At 33.7% G+C, this 24,354-nt stretch overlaps 1 protein-coding gene and 1 long non-coding RNA gene across 2 annotated transcripts in view; one reads left to right on the forward strand and one right to left on the reverse strand.

The window, feature by feature from the left end:
- Positions 1-804: 804 nt before the first annotated feature.
- Positions 805-2,195, forward strand: LOC126707672 (uncharacterized). Its single transcript, XR_007649043.1, has 2 exons — positions 805-1,004; positions 1,850-2,195. It is a non-coding gene; the product is annotated as an uncharacterized LOC126707672 (long non-coding RNA).
- Positions 2,196-12,096: 9,901 nt separating this feature from the next.
- LOC126707665 (putative disease resistance protein RGA4) overlaps positions 12,097-24,354 on the reverse strand; it is a 68,138-nt gene continuing 55,880 nt past the window's right edge. Inside the window, exons 2-7 of the mRNA XM_050407485.1 lie at positions 13,975-14,547; positions 13,581-13,866; positions 13,313-13,469; positions 12,668-12,754; positions 12,334-12,511; positions 12,097-12,231 (exon numbers count right to left, since the gene is read on the reverse strand). Of these exons, the coding sequence (XP_050263442.1) occupies positions 14,125-14,547 (423 nt within the window). The 3' untranslated portion in view covers positions 12,097-12,231; positions 12,334-12,511; positions 12,668-12,754; ... (1 more) ...; positions 13,581-13,866; positions 13,975-14,124. The remainder of the gene's footprint in view (positions 12,232-12,333; positions 12,512-12,667; positions 12,755-13,312; positions 13,470-13,580; positions 13,867-13,974; positions 14,548-24,354) is intronic.

The following is a 24,354-nucleotide window of genomic DNA, read 5'->3' on the forward strand; positions in this document are numbered from 1 at the left end:
TGGATGGACTAAAATCTTATTTTATGGAAATAAGAGTGTTGACAGAGAAATTATTAGGTCCACCTAGAAAATTGCGGAGGTGGTCTTCCCTATCCTCCTAACCAATAAAACGTAGTCATTCATGCAAATGTGATATCACCTAATGATTTTTTATTTTTTATACTGATTAGGAAGCTGATTCACACATTTGCATAGATAAAGTCATTTTATTGGTTGGAATGACCAATAAAATGATGGGTTTGACTTACCTCCAGTACTTTTTTTTTAACTGGAATCTTCTTTTATTTTAATGAAAAACTGTCACATCACCCACTAACTAAATAAAAAGTGAAGATTAAAACCTACCACCACTTGTAATTGTTATTTAAAACAAAAAGAGATGTCCAGTTAAAAAAAATACTAAAGGTGAGCCAAACCCTAAAATGATTATCAACAAAATTTGGTATTTGAGCATCTAAAAATAGCTTCTTCTTTTTTTGGATGGATTTTGTTGTATTTGTGGCCATTGTTTATTCTTTTTCCCACTAGTTTAATTTGGTATTTGAGGTTCAAAAATAGCATCTTTTTGTGAATTTTGTTGTATCCGTGGCATTGTTTATTTATTTTTCCCACTAGCTTGCTTTAGATGAGCCCTTGGTAATCCCATTACGATCACATATATGATTATGAGGTCCATTACCCGCTAGGTTCAATTATTGGGGAACGATTAATGTCCTAATATAGTTTTAATTGGCAAAATAAGAAGCAAATTCTCTATGCTCTTTTAAAATGACAATTTACTCCTTGAACTTTAGACACCTGCCAAATCAATACCTCTGTTATTCTTCTGCTAATAAACTAACGGTAAAACTCACGTGAGAGGCACGTGGGAATAAAAACCAAAGCTGAATAACCTGAACCGTTGAGAGAGAGGGGAGATGATCCAACCAAAAGTCCATAACCACCTCGGTATCCTCTCTCCAGTGCCGGAGTTCCGCCGTCGTCTCACTGGCTGTTCACCGCTGGTATACATTTCTCTTTCCTTTTTTTTTTTTTTTTTTTTTGGCTGCTCTCTATTTTTTCAATTCTCCTTGTGCGATGTTTTTTTTTTTTCTTGGCTTGATAGCTAGTTGTGGTGGATTGGGTAGGCTTGGTTGTGGTAAAATGCCCATTGTTGGTTGTTTTTCCAATTCATTGCTCTTTGTATGTAAAATGCAATGCTTTTTGAGAATGCTACATAGCTGTTTGATGAAATGCCTAAGAGGGATATGACCATTAGAGGGGTTGGTTGTTTGGTAGGATTTTAGATGGGTTTGAAATTTCTTGATAATAGTACTAGTTTATTTTGATGCATTTCTAATAACTTAATCTTTTTGAGTATATTATTATGATGAATCCGTTGATGAGAATTTACTTTGGCACCATATGGTTGTGAGCTAATTGGTGGGAGAACAGGCTGGGCTACTATTATTAACTATTTACTTGGCTCTTCTGTAGTGAATGTGGTATTTGTAGTGTAGTCGATGATTAATAAGTGAGCTTGATTGTTTCATATAAGCTAATGGAAATTAAAAATGAAGCAAATGTTAAATTTGGGACTTAAAATTACTGTGACTCATCCAGTTGAGGTTGATGAAATGTAGAAAACTATTTTTTCATTATGTATTTCTTCTATATGCTGATCATTTTCATTAATTTTCATGACATGTGACACAAAGTTCTACTTTTTTGAATCATGTGGTGAAAGTACCAGGTTTGGGGGGTGTTCATTTGTTTCTTTTAGGTTTCATTTACTTGTGTTGGTTTCTAAGTTGTGCATAGTCTAATAAATATATATTTTTTGTTTATTTAAATTTTTTTTGTTGTGTAGGATCATAATGTATGCTATTGGAGAAGAGCAAAGTTGAAATGCACATAGAGGATCCCTAAGTGGCTTGGAGGACATATCAATATATTTTACCAAAATGTCAAACTCGTTTGTCATGTGAAGAAAATCAATCAACATGGAGGAGATGTTTTCAATGGCTTTTGTAAATCTGGACTCTAGTACCAGCTTACTATATATACATTGCAGTGACTATCTATGTAGGAGCCCTAAAAACAAGGCTTGTGATGTAAAAACAGGGCTTGTGATGTAATATACCTACTAGTTGTGGAATGATTCAAGCAGAAGATGATTGAGAAGAAACTCAGACACATTCTCGAATTTTATTTTATTTCATTTTCTTGTTTGTTTAGTTTTGGTCATGTGGCTATCTATGTAGAGTCCTAGGTGGCATAAATTTTTTTTTTTCGCCAATTGCCATTTTAGCATTTGTCCTCCATTATTTAACGACTAGTTTGTAGCTTGGTGCATATGCACAAGTACAATTAAAAATAATCACAGTTACACCGTTCAAATTTTTATTTTTATTTATTTTAAAAGATGTTCAAATTATATATGGTATTAGTTTACACTTTTTTTAAACCTTCATTTCTGAAATATATAATGGTTTCTCATATATATATATATATATATATATATATATATAAGGATTATTTTGACATAATACCAAAAAATTAAGTACTAAACTAACACATTTAACAATATAAACATTAGGACCAAAATAATAATTTACCCTATAAACAAAAGAAAAGAATAGCATTGGACTAACAAAAGAATAGATAGCATTTTTAATACACCACATTTTGGAAGATACTAGATAACAAGGATTTGGGAGAATATCCTATCACACTCATTAACTAAAATGAAATAGAGGTTCCCATTTATCACACTCATATTTCTACTCATACCCGAAATTCATTATTAATGAAAACAACATCCACTCCAGATATATACATGTTCTATTCCTTTCATATGATTACTTTAACGTGAGAAACAACAAGAATAACATGGACATGGAGTACATAGTCATCAGCATGCAACAAAACAAAATGAAATGCAGAAGCACCAAACAAGAGCTTAATAACCTCAGCTAAAATAGCAAATCCCCCAACAGCAACACAATGAAGTGTCCTGGTCCATCCAAACCACAAGCCTTGTTAACATCAATGCGACTGGTTTCAACTTTCAAGAATATAATTCAAGACACCCTTCCTTCCATGTATCCCAAGCTTGCCTCATCAGCATCATGACCCTCTTCTTCCATAGCATTTTTGAAACCAATTAAATCATCAAATTGTCTTCAAGCAAAACTAAATGATATTGCAAAACCCATTTGAGAAGGCTCTTGGAACCATAGCACATGAACTTCACTCTCATCTCAAACCTCCATGCAATCTCTCTCTACAAAATTTGTAATAAATATAATATTAATAAATGCTATTCAGGAATTTACAAACAAAGAAAATGATAAATTACAACGAATAGAAATCTACTCATACCTAACTATATTTAAACAGAAACATGAAAAATTTTCCTATTCATGCATGTGTCTTTATCTATATCATGCAATGACTGCATTTTTGTAGCTCAAATGAAGTGGTACTTTCTCCCACTGGGGAACAAGATGGAGAGGTCTCTAATATATATCACTCATCTTAATTATCAAGCAAACCAAGAAGAAAGAAATGAATGCATTGCATGATCATCAATTAAATAAATAAATGAAGTTCATGCTTACAAGTTCGTAACATAATGTGCTTATCTTGCACTTGAACTCATAGCAAAGGAACTCCCATCCAATTATAGCATCCACCCATGTTTATGCAGCTGCATAAAGGACAGAATGTTCACTGGTGATGTTATATTTCTTTGGATATTTTTTTGAACACAGAATCCATAACAACTCTGGCATATTTCAATGCAAGTTATCTTGTAAAGCTAAAATTTCCTACAGTAATATATAGGAGATGACTACATTAGAGTTAAGATTATTAACCAAAGACTAAATTTCAATCTGATCACAAACTGGAGGACATAAGATTATAAGAAGAAAAACTGGTCTCAAAATTATGAACAAACAATAATAATTACTTAACATAAACTTGAAGGTCACCACCATGCAGAGAGAGAGAGAGAGAGAGAGATCAATAGTTTATAAATAAACCTAAAAGAATACAAATCAGATGAACCAAACATACCACACAATGCTCACCATCAGATAGGAGTCTACAAAGCCATAACATGCCAATGCATAAGTACATGTTCAAAAGCGATTGATAAAAACCCATATGTAGAGCTCACCCTTGAAAACCGACTTGTAAGGGGAGAGTGCCCAAGAACTTATATACACATGGTTACGCTCACGCTTAATCCATGCGGGACACTAGAATCATAATAGTGAAGGACCGTAAATCCAGCATACAAGTTTAATATATGTACTCTTCTTCCATATCAAATACAACCTCTTTCAATAACATTAGTCTACAATTAATTTTCACTTGTGAATAGTGATAACAATGGAAGATGTACTACAACGACTACAAATGAGACATTAAACAAATAGAACACTAGGTTTTTCCTATGCCTCAATTGGTTTTGCAAATGAGATCAAGTAAAATGTCACTCATCAGATGAAAATAGCCCAAGAGTTTCTTAGAAGAATAGGATAAATAATTAAGCACATACACAATGGACAGGTTCATCGGTTCATCCCCACCAACCCCCGGGGTGTGAGCAATTTTTAGCAGATGTTCCTTGTTTCTTGCTAGCACCCTTTCAAATGTTTGCTCTATGCTTCAAACTGTTTCTACATATTCAAATCTATATCAAATGGTATGGCCATTTATGGATGCAAGATATGGATAATTAACAAATTTATGTGGTTGTACTTAATTGACAATAAGATTCTTGTAACTAATATCCTATTGAAACATCAGAAAGGCCTTCTTTTGATTCTCATGCAATCTTTTCTCTTCTCTTCACCTTTTTTTCCCTTTATTCCTCACTATCTTATTTGCATCATTCTGTAGAGTTTTTAACCATATACCTAATTATCAATGCACTAAGATGCATGATGCCTGGTACCTTAAAATTACTAGAAAATGTCTGTTGATTTAAGGCACAACACCTAACCCAAGGTGACTTCAAAGGCAAAAGGCAACCTTAAGGTGCCAAATAGACTCACTAATATATATATATATATATATATATATTTTTTTTTTTTTTTTGTGCTTTGCAGAAATTTAGCCACAACCAGCTATTCGTTAAGCCAAATCTCAAATTTAAAATCCTTAACACTTCTGATTGTTACAACAGTAAAATGGCAGATGCCGTTGAAGACTAACTCACATAGTTTTCTTCTAAACTATAATCATCATTACGAAACCCAAATTCATTGGAGAAGGCCAATGAATCTTTAATGCAACAAAAAACCAGGAAGGAATCTTAAATTTCAGAACTCTAAGGATGATAGAAAAGGAGACACCAATGGATGGAGCCTAAGAGACACTATAACCTTGATTTTGTCCTGTATGTACTCCATTGTTCATTACATCTATAATTTCAACTCTTGTTCTTGTACGCCTCATGAACCAAGCTATGATTGTAAGCTATGTAAACTTGATTTCACCGTGCTTCATTAGCTGACTTGTTGCACAATTACACAGCCCTAAAGGATTGAATAAGCACCAACTCTGATGGACAGGTTTTTACTATGTCTCAATTAACCTTGCATATGAGATCAACTGAAATGCTTCCCATCAAAAGAAAATAGCATAAGAGTTTCTAAGAAGAATAGGATAAATAATTAAAAATATACCTGATGGACAGGCTCCTTCCCTCCAAAATTTAGGTGAGCAAATTTTACTAATTGTCCCCAGTTTCCTGCTAGCACCCTCTCAAAGTTTGCTTTGTGCTTCAAAATATTTCTGCATATCGAATATGAAATTGTAGATAAATCATCCAAAACATAAAAAATAAAAATAAAAATAAAAAAAAAATAAAAAATAAAAAATAAAAACTAAATGTTCTAGATAGTATACCCTCCTCAATTCATTAATAACCCTAAACCCTCTGTATGATACCTAAAAGACACTGTAAACTTGAATATGTTCTGGATGGTATACCCTCCTCAATTCATTAGTTCAATATTTCAACTCTTATTCTTATAACCATATGAACCTGTTAACCAAGAGAAAGTTAAAACTCAATGGTGGTTCTAGCGCATTGAAGGTGTCAAAGGCCATAGCGTAATCCTAAGGATACTAAAGCTAATAATGACTATATATATTATTACTACTGTGCCGTCTAGTACAAAAATATGCCATGTCAAGTGGAAAATAAGAAAGAATAACACAGGCAGGAGGAGGTTTTTATGTTAGCAAATTCTTCACCCTTCTATGAGGTTATTACAATAATCAAAAACTTCACAAGTCTTCATCAAATATAATGAGTTGATTGGTTGTTCCTCTTCAACCATCAATTTCCCCCTTCTTATATTCAGACCAATTGATTTATCTCACTAATTGGGTTGACCTCCACAAATTTGTGGGGCATTCTATATTCACAATTGTTGAGAATGGCTGATATGGCAAGAAGATATTTCCAACTTGTAAAAAAAAAAAAAAAAAAAGAATGATGACAGAACAACACAACAAAATGGACACTAATTCTTTCCTTTCTTTTCCTTCCCAAAAGATTGATTTTATCCTTTCTACTCCTTTAATATAAAACTCACAACTCAACAATGTAAGTAGCCTAATCTTTCTCCAATGCTCTAGTTAATCAATGGAGGCCAATTTCAAAGTTCTAGAGGAAAAGTGAAATATCAGGATCAGCACCTTCTATTTGAACTAAAGTCGAATTTCTTTTTCTGAGTTCAGAACTTCTTCTAGAGAACAAAGGATAAAGAAAGCTTGGAATTCATTTTTTCCTTGCGCAATTTTTTTCCCAATGCAACAATATTTTCAGCAGGAGCTTTCCAGATTTCCTCACTCTAATGGTCATAAAAACAAGAAATTAGTAGAAAACAAGGGACTGTTTACGATCGAATTGAACTAGGTAACATATTTCTTTAGTACCTTTTGTTTTCCCCCAACTACAATTTTTTTTTTTTTTATGAGTTCTGAATAACTTCTTCTAGAGATCATTGAAGAAAGAAAGCTTTTGTGTTCATTTTTTCCTTGCAAAGTTTATCCCATTGCAACAATATTTTCAGCAGGGTCTCTCTAGATTTCCTGACACTGTTGGACATAAAAACAAGAAATTAGTAAAAAACAAAAGACTTGTTTACAATAAAAAAAGGGACACATTTCTTTAGTCCCTTTTTTTCCCCCAACTGCAAGCTATTGTTATTTTATTTACTTTTATGAGGCATTCAATTTTTAGACTTTTAAACAGCCAACCTGTTTAACTAGTAAAACAACTATAGTGAGAAAAAATTAAATAACTGATTACCTTAGCAATATCTGATATGAACAAAAGACTGATGTTCTAGATGGTAGTGCTTGAACATCCCAAGTATCACCCACCTAAAAATAAAGCTATTTTCAAAAAGGTAGGAACTTGTAATGTTGCATAACATCATTCTAGCAAACATAAGTTTGAGAATTTCAATAAAAAGAAGATCATGTAGATTATGGAACTTGTAATGTTGGATGCAAAATTGAATAACTTATCCCATTTATCCCCATTGAGTAGAAATGTCCATTGTTAGCCATCACTCAAGCATCATATAGGTGAGAAGGTCAACCAAATTGGTGTCCCCCCCCCCCCCCCTCCCTTTTTAAGTAGACTATATTGTTTATGGTATGTATCATATGACATTGAGGTAATAAAAATGGATGGAAACGTGGCACCTTATAATTGTGTATGGAATACCGAAGTCAACCAAATATTGCTCAATATTTCTATTCCACACCTGTAATATAGTAAACAAGATAAAGCATTTGGCCTAGCATTTTGTTTTTATTAATTATAATATTAGCAAAGAATCAATAACCAAAGAAAGGGAAGAAAAAAAAAAGTCATTTGATATTAAAAAATTAAGGGGTCACGAACCAATATATTGTCATCACCCAAGCTATTTCAAAGGTCGACTTGGGTTTGTTCCACCCATAGAGCAATTTGCTTCACTCCCGCAGCCTTAGCTGTCATATAAATCATATAACTCAGAAAGAAAGAAAAAAATGTTGTAAACTGAATTCAACTAAGTGAAAATGAGAAGAGCAAAAACTCCACTGGCAGCTATTTGGTTTTCAGCCCAATCCAATCAACCTAAGGAAAAACATTACATCAACAATATGAAGAATAATAAAAATTAAAGCATGACACCATCCAAAAACCAGCAAATGTACTAATGACCTGTTCAAAATATGCTCCATTTTCAAAATAGAACTCAGGCCTTCCAAGTTCCACCTTTGCTTGGATCAAGATCAGGTTTCATCTTTGGCACAGCACTTCGATTATAGGAACTATGTGGCTGGCATCCCTCATGTCAATCTCTTTATGCACTTAAATCAATATAAACCAGCCAAGTAAATCATCTTATCAAGTCATAATATCTAAGAAGACCATCTTTATAAATTAAGAAAAAAAGAAAAAGAAGGTAATTTGCACTTAAATATTGAAAATTGTAGAGCCCAAAAGTGTTCAACAAGAACCAGTTATGAGGCCCAGGCTTTTTCTAGGCTTCAATTTCTTCTTCATATCAAATCAACTCAAACATTTCTCGTTCATGAAAAAAAAAATGAAGAAGAAGAAAGAAAGAAAGAAGAAATAGAGGAGGAAAAACAATGGAATTGGTGTTTGTAAAAAGATTTGAGATTAAGTAATAAGCTTATACCAAAAAAGATTGATGATTGACCAAATTCATCCGCTCCCAACATTAGTTTGAGGATGTGACCAATTTTGGGCTGTCCTCCATTGTTTCCCTTGACTCCCATTCAATTCTTTGTAGTGTGCTTGCATATGGAATTGCATATAAATTGCAAAAACATCAGCATTGAAGAAGATAAAAGAATAAAAAAATAAATAAATAAATAAAAAAAAGAAGTGCAATGAGTGCCTAAAAAAGATATGTAAAAGTACATACCCATTGGAAGCATATCAGTTGTTGAACATGAATTTAGTTATTTGCAATGATTTTCAAACACAATGTTACTCTAACATTAGCAAGTCCCACAGAAACAACTCGTTTGCCAAGTCTGTTTATGCACTTAAATCAATAAACCCACCACGTAAATCATCTTATCTATACTTAACATGTGAAGAAATCATATCTAAAATGATTTTTTTTTTTTTTTAAAGAAAAAAAAGAAGGGAATCACCACTTAGTTATTGAAAATTGCAAAGCTCCAAAGTTTTAAAACAAGCACCAACTATATTTGTTTAAAAATTTAATATTTTAAAAGAAAGCCATAAGTGATTTATACAAAATTTTCAATTTTTTTACATAAAAACAGTTAAAATCAAAACAAATTAATCAGATCCAATTTGAAAGTAAATGGAAAAATAGATAATTATACTTACGCTTTTCTTCTTCTCTCACTTCTTTCCCTTCAAAATCTTCTTCTTCTTCTTCAAAAACTCAGATAATGAGACCCAGGCTTTTTTCCAATGTTTCAATTGCTTCCATATATGGGTCAATAGAGATTTTTCTTTTCTTTTTCAATAGACAAGAACAATTCAGATTGATTTATCATATCGGAGTAAGGGAGAAGATTACTTGAAAAAAGCAAATAGATTTCCCAAACATAAGAAGTGAAGAAAAAAAGTTTAAAAAGGAAAAAAAACTCTCTGATCAATGGTTATATTGATACATACAGCAATCTTATTCCAGTCCTCACCAGTATCCTTTTGGCATATTTTCTCCAAATGGGGGCAACCAATGATGCTTATTATCTATAAAGAGGTGAGGCGACTCATTTCTTCGGGAAGTGATGTCAGATTGGGGCAATCATCAATTACAAGGTTTTAAAGTGATGTGAGGCTGCTGATCCATTCTGGTAAAGTCATCAAGCTGGGACAAAAAAACAAGAAATTAGTAGAAAACAAGGGACTTGTTTACGATAGAATTGAACTGGGTAACACATTTCTTTAGTCCCTTTTTTTGTTTTCCCCCAACCTATTTAACTAGGAAAACAACTATAGTGAGAAAAAATTAAATAACTTTACCTTAGCAATATTCTGATATGAACAAAAGACTGATGCTCCAGAAGGTAGTGTTTGAACATCCCAAGTATTACCCTCCTAAAAATAAAGCTATTTTCAAAAAGGTAGGAGTGTTAGCACCAAGCTATGGTCCTCTAACATCATTCTAGCAAACATAAGTTTGAGAATTTCAATAAAAAGAAGAAGATCATGTAGATTATGGAACTTGTAATGTTGCATGCAAAATTAAATAACTTGTCCCATTTATCCCCATTGAGTTGAAATGTACATTGTCAGCCATCATCCAAGCATCATATAGGTGAAAAAGTCAAGCAAATTGATTTCCACCCCTTAAATCTTAAGTCAACTATATTGTTGATAGTATTTCATAAGACACGGACGAAATAAAAATGGATAGAAACACCGTACCTTATAATTGTGTATGGAATACCAAAGTCAGCCAGATATTGCTCAGCCTTTCTATTTCATGCCTGTAATATGGTAAACAAGATAAAGCATTTGGCCTAGCATTTTGTTTTTATTAATTATAATATTAGCAAAGAATTGATAACCAAAGAAAGGAAAGAAAAAACAAATAAGAAAAGAAGTCATTGATATTAAAAAATAAAGGGGTCACAAACAAAGAATAACTTAATGAAATAAGCGCAAAAAAATAAGTAAAATAACTTAGGTGAGTATAAATACCTTGAAACAAAAAAATTACATAAACAATACATGACAACATCCAAAAATAAGTGCAAATGTAGTAATGACCTGTTCAGGATATTCTCCATATTCGAAATAGAACTCAGGCCTTCCAAGTTCCACCTTTACTTGGATCAAGATCAAGTTTCATCTTCAGCACAACACTTGGAATGTAGGAACCATGCGGCTAGCATCGCACATGTCAATCTCTTTGTGGCTTTATACACTTAAATCAACAACCCAACCAAGTAAATCATCTTGTCAAGTCATAATATCTAGAAAGACCATCTTAAATAATTTTAAAAAAGAAAAGAAAAAGAAGGTAATCAGTACTTAAATATTGAAAATTGCAGCGCCCAAAAGTGTTCAACAAGAACCAGTTATGAAGCCAAGGCTTTTTCTAGGCTTCAATTGCTTCTTCATATTCAGATCAACTCAAACATTTTTCATTCGGACAATAAATAAATAAATAAAGGGAATAGAAAGAGGAAATAGAAGAAGAAAGAAGAAATAGAGGAAAAACAATGGAATTGGTGTTTGTAAAAAGATTTGAGATTAATTATTAAACTTATACCAAAAAAGATGGATGATTGACCAAATTCATCCGCACCCAACATTAGCTTGAGGATGTGAGCAATTTTGGGCTGCCCTTTATTGTTTTCCTTAACTCCTATTAATTTCTTTGTAGTGTGCTTGCATATGGAATTGCATATAAATTGCAAAAACGTCAGCATTGAAGAAGATAAAGAATAAAAAAAAGAAGTGCAATGAGTGCCGAAAAAAAATATGTAGAAGTACATACCCATTGGAAGCATATCAGTTGTTGAACAAGAATTTAGTTATTTGCAATGATTTTCAAACACAATGTTACTCTAACATTAGCAAGTCCCACAGAAACAACTCATTTGCCAAGTCTGAATTCCCACTTTATCATCAATGGCAACTATCATTTATTCTAGAAACGTTGTTGGACTCTTTTATTAGCCTTCCAATCTGTTTATGAATTAAATCAATAAACCCACCACGTAAATCATCTTATCAATACTTAACGTGAAGAAATCATATCTAAAATGATTTTTTTTTTTTTTTAAACAGAAGAAAAAGAAGGGAATCGCCACTTATTTGTTGAAAACTGCAAAGCCCCAATGTTTTAAAACAAGCACCAACTATATTTGTTTAAAATATATAATATTTTAAAAGAAAGCCATAAGTGATTTATACAAAATTTTCAATTTTTTTACATAAAAACAGTTAAAATCAAAATAAATTAATCAGATCCAATTTGAAAGTAAATGGAAAAACAAATAATGGTACTTACACTTTTCTTCTTCTCTCACTTCTTTCCCTTCAAAATCTTCTTCTTCTTCTTCAAAAACCCAGATAATGAGACCCAGGCTTTTTTCCAAGGTTTCAATTGCTTCTATATATGGGTCAATAGAGTTTATTCTTTTCTTTTTCAATAGACAAGAACAATTCAGATTGATTTATCATATCGGAGTAAGGGAGAAGATTACCTGAAAAAAGCAAATAGATTTCCCAAACATAAGAAGTGAAGAAAAAAAAGTTTAAAAAGGAAAAAAAAAAACTCTCTGATCAATGGTTATATTGATACATACAGCAATCTTATTCTTTTGGCATATTTTCTCCAAATGGGGGCTACCAATGATGCTTATTATCTGTAAAGAGGTGAGGCGACTCATTTCTTCGGGAAGTGATGTCAGATTGGGGCAATCGTCAATTACAAGGTTTTAAAGTGATGTGAGGCTGCCGATCCATTCCGGTAAAGTTATCAAGCTAGGACAAAAAAAACAAGAAATTAGTAGAAAAGAAGGGACTTGTTTTCGATAGAATTGAACTAGGTAACACATTTCTTTAGTCCCTTTTTTTGTTTTCCCCCAACCTATTTAACTAGCAAAACAACTATAGTGAGAAAAAATTAAATAACTTTACCTTAGCAATATTCTGATATGAACAAAAGACTGATGCTCCAGAAAGTAGTGTTTGAACATCCCAAGTATCACCCTCCTAAAAATAAAGCTATTTTCAAACAAGTAGGAGTGTTAGCACCAAGCTATGGTCCTCTAACATCATTCTAGCAAACATAAGTTTGAGAATTTCAATAAAAAGAAGAAGATCATGTAGATTATGGAACTTGTAATGTTGCATGCAAAATTAAATAACTTGTCCCATTTATCCCCATTGAGTTGAAGTGTACATTGTCAGCCATCATCCAAGCATCATATAGGTGAAAAAGTTAAGCAAATTGATTTCCTCCCCTTAAATCTTAAGTCAACTATATTGTTGATTTCCTCCCCTTAAATCTTAAGTCTACTAAAGCATTTGGCCTAGCATTTTTTTTTTATTAATTATAATATTAGCAAAGAACTAATAACCAAAGAAAGGAAAGAAAAAACAAATAAGAAAAGAAGTCGTTGATATTAAAAAATAAAGGGGTCACAAACAAAGAATAACTTAATGAAATAAGCGCAAAAAAATAAGTAAAATAACTTAGGTGAGTATAAATACCTTGAAACAAAAAAATTACATAAACAATACATGACAACATCCAAAAATAAGTGCAAATGTAGTAATGACCTGTTCGGGATATTCTCCATATTCGAAATAGAACTCAGGCCTTCCAAGTTCCCCCTTTGCTTGGATCAAGATCAAGTTTCATCTTCAGCACAGCACTTGGAATGTAGGAACCATGCGGCTAGCATCGCACATGTCAATCTCTTTGTGGCTTTATGCACTTAAATCAACAACCCAACCAAGTAAATCATCTTGTCAAGTCATAATATCTAGAAAGACCATCTTTATAAATTAAGGGGAAAAAAATAATTAGGAGGTAATCAACACTTACATTTTGAAAATTGCAGAGGCCAAAAGCGTTCAACAAGAACTAATTATAAGACCCAAGCTTTTTCTAGGCTTTAATTGCTTCTTCAAGTCTACTCAAACATTTATTCTCATTGGAGGACAAGAAAGAGCCGGAGGACAAACAATGGAATTGCTGTTTGTATAAAGATTTGAGGTCAATTATTAAACTTATTCCGAAAAGAATTGATGTTTGATCAGATGCATCCGCTCCAAACGTGAGCAATTTTGGGCAACCCCTTGACTCATCTTTGTAGTTTGCTTCTGAAATTCTGCATATGGAATTGCATATAAATTGCAAAATCATCAGCATTGAAGAAGATAAACAGTAAAAAAGAAGTTCAATGATTGCTGAAAAAGGAAATGTAGAAAGGACATACCTAGTGGAAGCATATCTATAGTTAAACCCGAAATTTGTTGGAATATTTTGGGACATCAGAAATTTTAGGCTCGCCAACACAATGTTACTCCAATATCAACGAGTCCCACAGCAACAGCTCGTTTGCCAAGTCTGAATTTTGACTTTATCATTAATACATCCAAGGATTATTGGAATATTTTGGGACGTGGGCAATCTTTTTCCAATCCTCCCCAATTTCCTTCTGACACCTTTGCTCTAAGTGGGGACATTTATAGATCCTCACGGACTGTAACAAGGTGAGGCGATGCATCCCTTCAGGAAGGGATGTCAAATTAGGGCAATCTTTAATTTCAAGGTTTTGAAGTGATGTGAGGTTGCCGATCCATTCTGGTAAAGTCATCAAGCTTGGACATTTGACAATCGAGAGGTTTCGGAGAATAGTAGCGGATTGAAGATATGCAGGAAGAGACTCGAGTTTAGAAATTTTTATGAAAGACAGAGACTGAAGGCACTTAACATGTTGAAATTTTGTACCATCATCGTCCGCATCACTAAATAGATCAACTTCCTCGCAGTCCTCAATGCTCAACTCCTTAAGAGAGGTGAGATGTCTCAGAATTTGAGACAAAGATGTAGAGCAACTCAAAATAATTAATTTCTCAAGAGAAGTTAGGTTTTGAAGCCACTCCTCTGGCAGAGGATCTTTGTCTAGCATCCTGTCCAAAACCAATTTCCTTAATTTGGAGAGAGGAGGGATGGAGGAGGGAAGTGAAGAAGCTCCTGCCGTATTCATCTTCATCGCCATTGTTTGTTGCAATGCCTTCCAGCTAACCCTATCCAAATAAAGCTGTTCTTCGAGATATGGAAACAGCGGCATGGAAGTCAACTTACTACAATCAGATATATACAAGTCAAAAAGACAGGGAAAGGAAGGCAGTGACATGCGTTGGTGATATTGATGACTCCATGATGATGTGGATGTCATTATTGTTGCATCGCCGTTATCAACAATATCCCTCTTCCACCATCCCTTTAGATTAGGACAATATTTTAGCGTAAGTGACTCTAGGGATGGGAAAAATGTTGTCAATGATGAAGCAGAGACTTCATTGGTGATATCCAAGTCTGATATGTACTCTAGACTATGCATTCCCCAAAGAGATATATTTCGAAGAGAGGGGAGTTGATACAATGGTGGCAAATGTTGGCATTTCTTGCAGAAGTGTATATATAATTCAGTAAGATTTTTTAGCGAAGAAAGCCAAATTGAAAATCTCACACCCCCGTACCGTCCTACAGTCAAATATCTTAAATTTTTGGGGGGTTGTAGGCCATCTAACAAATTTTCATCATCACCAACATTGATAACATCATCAACCCTAGAATTCCAACTTAATGACAAGTCACTGAGATGCTGCTTCTCCTTCAAGTACGTAGCCTCTGTTTCTAAGATAGCATCTTTCACCAATTTCAAATTTTTAATCTCTATTTTTCCTCTCAAATCATTTAGCTTGTTCAATTCTGCTAGTCCACAACAGTGCTTGGAGGAACCTATGGGGTCCTTACTAACAACAAATAAGGATAATGTTTGAAGAGAAGTCAACTGCCCAACTCCATATGGCATATGAGTCAAATTGGAACATGAATTTATATCAAGATGCTTGAGGTTGACCAATTTTTGAATGTCTGTTGGTAACTCCTTAAGTTTAAAACAATATTGTAGTATCAATGTGTGCAGATTCACCAATCTCGTAATAGAACCAGGGAGAACCTCAATATCATTCTTGGAAAGGTCAAGGTACTTTAGATGCATCAACTTACCTATGATATTTGGCAACGTCTTAATTTTTAAGCCGTGTAGATCTAATGCACGGATATATCCAAAAGTAGAAATAAGTTTTCTGAGAGTTGATTCTTCCACTTGATGGTTCAATTCATAGGATGTCAAAATGAATGTTCGTATCTTGTTTGCTTTAACCAACGAGTTTAAATTCTCTCCAAAGAATGAATCATTGTAACATGGGAATGATATATGACGAACTTTTTCGTTGACATGTTTTGCATTAGAATTAACCAATGTACACTCAATACTTGAAATCGATTGTGCAAGATCGTGGATTAAGTCATGCATTTTAAAGTTCATGAACATGCCTTTGTCTTCTTCTACTACTTGGAAGAAGGACCTCCACAATAGATCCTCGAAGTACTCATTGGCAATATCCTCTAATCGTAAGTTCTCTTCTTGTGATTGGATAAATCCTTGTGCTATCCATAATCGTATCAATGTCAACTTCTCAATCAAATAATCTTTGGGAAACAACGAACAATATGCGAAACAACACTTTAAATGTGGTGGGAGATGATCGTAACTCAATTTTAAAATAGGGAAAATATCATCCTTTAGCTTAATTACATTTTTGAGTTCATTATCCTTAATATATGACCATTCAGATTCTGTTTTTTTGTAGTATAATACTCTTCCTATTGCCTTTATAGCAAGAGGCACACCACAACATTTTTCTACAATGCCTCTTCCAATTGCTTCAAAGTTAGGATTGATGGTATCTTGCTTTTCTTCAAATGCCGTTTGTTTCAATAATGACCAAGATTGATCTTTTGATAGGCCTTTTAAAAGATAAGGTGAGATTGTACTGGTAATATCTGCAACCAAGTTGGTCCGTGTGGTTATCACCACCTTACTCCCCTTTAAGCCATCCAATAGAAGTGTTTTCAAATCACACCAAATTTTTTTGTCCTCGTTCCAAACATCATCCAATACAAGTAAGTACTTATATTGGCTGAGCTTTTCACGAAGTTTATTTTGTAATTGATCCATTTCAAGGTTTTGAGGTTTTTCACCGGTTGCGGAAGCAAGTATCTTTTCAACAATTGTTTTCACTTCAAAGTCATCAGAGACACACACCCACATCTGCAACTTAAAATAAGCCTTGACCTTCTCATCATTGTATATATATTGAACAAGTGTGGTCTTCCCTAGCCCCCCAATTCCTACTATGGATATGAACGAAACGTTCTCCCCCACATCGAAGTCCAACAATTGACCTATGATGGCCTTCTTATCCTCCTCTCTCCCGATAACGTCTTCTTCACGTACAAATGAGTGAGTCTGGTCCCTCTTCCTAGTCACAACTGCTGTACCTAAAGGACGCTCTACCAACTGGAAATTTTTCCTATCCTCTGCTATATCATTAAGCCTCTCCCTCATAGCCTTTATTTTGCGAGCCATCTTAAAACCAAAAGCAAGTTGATTTGAGCTAGAAAAGAAAACGCGTACCTTCTTTGTCATTTTACTACCACCCATCACATTTTGCCGCAACACATGAGTGGAGAACTCGCTCAACAAGTCATCTGCATCAAAAACTGCATCTCTGAGCTTCGTAAGCCAGTCCCTGACTTGACTGCTCTGGACCTGCTGGTCCTCTGCATCCTCAAGAACAGCTTGAATGGTGGAAACAGTTTTTGACATTTTTTCGAGTACATCTTTGAAACCACAGATAGATCCAACCTGTTGGAAAGTGCAGGAGCCCAAGCTTTCAATGATCTTCTGCACAACGCCATACAGGATTGCATCGGCCATTTCTTCTTGTTGGGTGAAAGAAAGCACTGAGAGATAGACAAGAAAGCTGAGAAAAAAAAGGATGAAATGTGGTAGAAAGAAAGAAAGAAAGAAAGAAGATTAAAAGTTTTGTAATGGCAACACTGCTCAATTTCGCTTTCACGTGGAAAGAAGAGCACTGATTGATGATGATGATTCCGCATGAAGAATAAAGAAGTATATTTGAGTTTTACAAATGACCATTTGAACATGACTGTTTACTGTTTAGTTTTACAAAGAAGATCACAGTTTTCACTACCGAGTTTCCAAAACGCGTGGTTGCACCGAAAAAATTTTGTCTGACTTGGTTTTTGAGATGTTTCTATCACTCAAAACTAACAAATTTAAGTGGTGATTATGGAAATTGAAAATAGAATTTTGGTCTTTTCAGTTTCTAAAATATGAGTTATAATGTCAAAAAGTGAGTTATGTGACTGAATTATGTGACTAAACAATTAAAGTTTTTAATAACTGTACTTGGGACATTTGGTGACAAATTGCAAATTTAATAACACTCCATTGCTATATGCATGTGAACATGTGACTGTTAGTGAGAGTCGGTATAAATGTGATAATTCAATTGAGGACTTTTATAGGTTTACTTTATAGTAACAAGGTAAACTAAGAATTTTTCTTTACTTAAACAGTCCTATTAACCAATAATGGTTCTTCCCATCAAAAAAAAAAAAAAAAAAAAAACCAATAATGGTTCTACGTGGAAACTGGAAAGAAAAGGACCCCTGTCGGTCGGCAATGATTCCGCGTGAAGATTGAAGAAGTATAATTGAGTTTTACAGTTTGACTAAAGGAACGTGAACATATGACTGTTAGATTGAGTTTGACAATTTGACTAAATTCTCAAAATTACAAGCATGTAGTATAATTGAGTTTGACAATTTGACTAAAGGGATGTGAACATATGACTGTTAGATTGAGTTTGAGTTTGACAATTTGACTAAAGGGATGTGAACATATGACTGTTAGATTGAGTTTGAGTTTGACAATTTGACTAAAGGAATGTGAACATATGACTGTTAGATTCTCAAAATTACGAGCATGAAGTATAATTGAGTTTGACAATTTGACTAAAGGGATGTGAACATATGACTATCAGATTCACAAAATTACGAGAAGTTTTGAATGATTGTTGGGGTCTGTTTGGATAGAATTTATTTTGTTGAAATTGAAAACTGAAAACACTGTAACAAAATAATTTTTAAATGTGTGAATAGTGCTATGAGTCCCATTTTTAATGAAAAAATTGATAAAAAAATGAAATTTGTGGGTCCGTGAACAGTGCATACGGAAGACCGGTCAAAAGTTGCGGCTACTGTTCATGTACCGTACATGAACAGTACCGCTTGTTGGGGGAAAAGGCGTGAAAAAAAAAAAAAAAAAAAAAAAAAAAGGAAAACGCAGAAACTTAAAACGGAGCAAACGTGGATCCAAACTGTGCCATAGTGGCACATTGGTGGCAAATTGCAATATATTTTTTTTTTTTTTTGGCGTAAATGCACTTTTAGTCCCTATATTTTGGGTCATTTTTCGATTTGATCTCTAAACTGATTTTGTTCCTAGTTCAGTCCCTGAAATTAGAAAATTGATTTTATTTTAGTATCTGCCGTCAACCCACTAATAGAAAATACATACGTGGCAAACGGCGTGTCCTACTTGCTGACATGGATATTAAAATATTATTAAAAAAACTTATTTAGCATTTTTGAAATACCACGTCAGATTTAAATTAATAAAAAATTAAAACGAAAAATCCAGGTAAGAAATTTTAAAATAAATAAATAAATAAACATTAATTTAATTAAATTGAGAAAAAAAAACTTTTTCAATTTAAAAAATTGAGTTCCTATCACAAAAAATCCCATGAACCCCAACCCAAATCAAAATTGAGTTTCTATCTCTCCGATTTCTTTTTCATCTGCTCCAAACCCAAACCACCCATGGCCAGAGAACCATCCCAAAATCAAAACAACCATCCCAAAATCCCTACCCTAACCCGACCGAGAGAGAAAGAGGGCAGAGGAGATTAAGAACATGAGGGAGAGGGAGATACAAATCGATCGAGAGAACCAATGAGTAGATGCCAGAGAGGGTTTGGGTGGTGGATCAGTTTGGAGTCGGCGAGTTTTTGGCTTTCCTAGAGAATCTGAATCCTGGAGAAACTGAGTTTTTGGGTTTTTTGGAGTTTTTGAGTTTCTGGGTTTCTTGAAGCAATCGAGCTTTTGGGTTTGAAGCCACTGAGTTTTTGGGTTTCTTGGAGAATCCAAAAATAGCTCTCTTAATGAAGGCAGTGGAGTCGGTTAGGGTGGTGAGTCGATTTGGGTGGCGAGTGTGCTGTGTTCACCAAGACGATAGGTGTGCTATGTTGTGTTGAGCTGTGTTGTTGTGGCCCAGATTGGCAGTGGTGCTGTGTTGTCGTGGCCCAAATCGGTGGTGGTTTTTTGTTGTTGTGAAGCCTAGATCAGTGGTTCTCACACCTCTCTCTACCTCACCCTCACTCTTTTCCTCTCTCTCTAATGGCTTGTTTGGAAGTTTAAAAAAGGAGGAGGAGTAGAGTAAAGAGAGGGAGAGTAATTCAATTACCTTATTTGGAAGTTTTTTAAGGAAGGAGGGGAAGGAGTTTGAAGGAGTTTGGAGGGGTTTCAACCACCTTTAACCCCTCATTTTTAATTCCCCCAAATTGGAGAGATTTGGAGGGAGAGTAAAGTAGATAAATTATTAACTAGATAAATTTCCTAATTTACCCTTTCTAAATTAATAATAGACCAATGTTGCAAGTCCATTTTCAAATAGCGGTAAATTTGTCTATTTTAATAATTTTCTCTCCTCTCCATCCTAATTTTTAAAATATCCAAGTAAGGGGAATGACTAATTACTCCTTTCTCACTTACTAATTTTAAAAATATCCAAACAAGATGGAGGGGAACCATTCCCCTCTACTCTCCTCCCCACCCCTCTACTCCCCTCTACTCTCCTCCCTCTCTAAACTTCCAAACAGGCCATAAGGTTGATTTGGAAGTTTTTAGCGTAGGATTTTTGTGGATTTGATGTTAAGGCTTTGTTGGTAGCTGGGAAATTTTGGAAGATTTAGGAAGATTGATTCGGTGGTGGTGCTTTACTGGTTGCTTGGGTTTATGGAATTGATTGTTGGAGATATGGGTTTGGGGTTTGGTTCTTTGCTTTGGAGATTGATTTGGGGAAGAACACAAAGAACAAGAACACGTTTTAAAAAAACAATGGAAGGAATTAAAAAAAAAAAAAAAAAAAGACAAGAAAGACATTCAATTAATTTATTTTGTTTTGATGTATTTAGTTATAAAGAAAGCACAAGAAAGAAACCGAAAATGATAAGAAAATAAATATTAATTTGCTAAGAATATGAATCATAGTATGAGGAAGAACACAAAAGACATGAATATGTTCTTCTGAAAGGAAAAAAAAAAATAAAAAAATTAGATTTCAGATTAAAAAAAATTAGATAAAAATTTTTTTAACTCAATTTTGTAAACTGAAAAAGCTTTTTTTTCCTTAATTTAATTAAATTAATGTTTATTTATTTTAAAATTTCTGACCTGGATTTTTTGTTTTAATTTTTTATTAATTTAAATCTGACATGGCATTTCAAAAATGCTAAATAAGTTTTTTTAATAATATTTTAATATCTGCGTCAGCGTCATGTCAGCAAGTAGGACACACCGTTTTCCACGTATATATTTTTTGTTAGTGAGTTGACGGCATGGACCAAAATAAAATCAATTTTCTAATTTCAAAGATTGATCTAGGAGCAAAATCAGTTTAGGAACCAAATCGAGAAATTACCCAAAATGTAGGGACCAAAAGTGCATTTACGCCTTTTAGTTTTAATGATTAGATAGTTATAACGCAAGAACATAAGGGCCTGTTTGGTAGAGGAGTTTGAGTAATGTTGTTTGTAATTTTTTGAAATACGTGTGGGTAAAAAAGTATATGAAAATGTGTGTAATATTGTTTAAAAACTAAAAATGAGTTGTTTAACAACTCTACCAAACAGGGTCTAAATATTTTGAAAGCGCTAAAATGTACCTACCGCAATCAGTTAAGCTACAAATATAAACAATGAACCTGCAGTATACTGTATTTTAGTTTTCAGATTAAATATACGCAGGCCATAATGGTTCCAGTTGTAGATTTTAGTTTTTATATTAAAACGTCTGCGATGATTGTTTTATGAGGATTATTTTATTATCATATCAAGATTCAAGACATTAATAATTTTTTTTAAGAAAAATTATTATTGTACACATTTGCATAAAAGTATACACTATATTGCACACATTTGTTTAATCTATAATGCAAATCTTATATTAATAGAATGTACAATATAAGGCAATAATTGTCCTATTTTTTTAATATAGACGGGTGCATCATCTGTATGTGTCAACTTCCAATCATAAACCCCTTTGGCTAGTTTCATATAACGAGAATTTGAGGTCCTATCGAAAAAATACATCCTTTCGTTTTGATTCCGTTTGGCTGAAGGATGAGCATTGTGGAGATATTGTTAATTTGTTAAGGAAGCATGGAACAGAGCGGCTTATAAGCATGGACAAGACTGAAGACTCTCCTTAAAATTCATAATTGCAGCAATAGATTGGTCTCTTGGAATAAAAAAATCTTTTGGAAATATAAGGAAGATGTTGGAACGGAAAAGAATAGAATTAGCTAACAGCTTGTTCATAAAAAATAAAAAGAATTAGCTAACGGTTTCATTTTAGTCCAAATCTCAAATCTGACAATTGAAAATTTATAGATTGAATTTATTTCTCAAAAAAAATAAACTGATCATCCAACCATTCCTGTGGGACTGTGGCCAAATGATCCTACCAAAACATAAACCACTTTTTACAAAAATAAATAAATAAATAAACTAAAAATTATTTATTTATTAAAAAAAACACTATTTGTTACTAGTATCATTTTGTTTTTTGTTTTTTTTCCAAGTCAAATGATTGTGTGTTTGATTTTTTTTTTTTTTTTTTTTTTTTTTAAATTCAAGTGATTATGTGTTTGACAGTTTAGTTGTTTGTTGTCCAAAATTAATAGTTTGGGACTTTGAGATTTAGGGGCTGTTTGGATTCATTTTTTTGGTCACTCAATTTTCATCACTCACCACTCATAACTCATCACTCATCACTCATCACTCTAAAATATCATGTTTGTTTGGCACCATCACTCACTTCCCATCACTCAATATTTTTCACACTATTTGTGGGCCCTATAACTGCCACTGGTGTAGCTTTTTCATTTTTTTTTTTCCAGTATCCAAACTCACTGAACCCAGTGAAAAAAAAAAAAAAAAAAAAACCGAACAGCCAACCCAGGAAAAAAAAAGTCAAAAGATGGTCAAAAGTTGCAGCTGTGAGTCCCTTATGTATGTTTAATTACAATATTGTCATTGAGTTATGAGTTATGGAAACTGAAAACAGTGGCCTTGTTTGGTTTGTTTTTTCCCATCACTCAAAATTCATCACTCAATTTTCATCACTCATCACTTATCACTCAAAAATACCCAATTTCTTATAACTTTGTTTATGGCTTGTTTGGGTGAAATATCTCAGTGAGTTTTTCAATTCCATCACTCACCTTTATGTCAACTCACTGGGTCCCACAAATATCAATTACAAATCTACTGTACAAAACGGTCATCAATCTCTCTCTCTCTCTCTCTCTCTCTCTCTCTTCATGCCCTTTCCACCCCAAAACGGTCCCCAACATCCAGAAACCCAAAATTGGCAAAATTATCAAAATCAAACTGTGCAAAAGCCCAGCATCATAAATCGGAGTGATGCTCATCTTCCTTATCTCAAACCTGTTTGCACAATACCCCAATTCCTCTCAGCATTTGGACCTGGCTTAAGGATCTCGTTGCCCCTCACTTCCCTGCCTCCACTACGTTAGATCCCTCCCTCATCTCGAACTCCAGAAAACTCACACGAAGGAATTCTAGACTCCCAACTCTAAACACAACCCAGGTATCCGACGTTGCTCATCTTCCTCACCTTCAACTTGTAAACCCATCGCGGCACTGTGGGTCTGCTGAAGAGAAACTCGTGAGCCCTCTGTTGGTACATGCACTAAATTTCTCTCTGTTCTCATGATTTTGCCTTTATATTTCATAAATATTTTACTGCAGATCTTGTAAATTGGATTTGAACAATCAAATGCTGTGAATACTCTGCTTGGATTTGAACATTCGTATGTTAGGTTTTTTTTAATATGAAGATTGTAAGACCTTTGTCTTTTGAGACCTCTGTCTTTTGCTTATTATGATGGGTGATTTCCCTCTGCTTTCAACTATAATCCATGGGTCTGCTGAGGTCAGAGAGTTTTGTTTGGGTAAAAGATGATAATTGTTAGTATATAATATTTTAGACATATATTTGACATGCGTTCTTTATCTCTTTGAACATTTGTTTTTAAAAAATTTTGAGAAACAATTATCTCTTTGAACTGCAACATTCAATTTTACTGCTATGTGAAAGAAGTGCTGAAAAGTAATGCTGAATATAGGATACTTATTCAACATGAAAGTGAAACCCTTGGAGACCACCCTCGTCCCCCTGTTCATTTTTCATTTTTTAAAATGAAATTGATGATTTCAGTTTTAGGGGAAAGTATGCTTAGAGAGTACAGTTCATAGTTAAGTTGCTCCTAATTTTAGTTGTCATTTCATGGTTAAGCTGTCTCTAGTTTTAGTTGTCATTTCATGGTTAGTTGTAGAGTTGGTAC

The sequence above is a fragment of the Quercus robur genome, chromosome 11, assembly GCF_932294415.1.
Source record: "Quercus robur chromosome 11, dhQueRobu3.1, whole genome shotgun sequence".
In the NCBI taxonomy this organism is placed as follows: Eukaryota; Viridiplantae; Streptophyta; class Magnoliopsida; order Fagales; family Fagaceae; genus Quercus; species Quercus robur.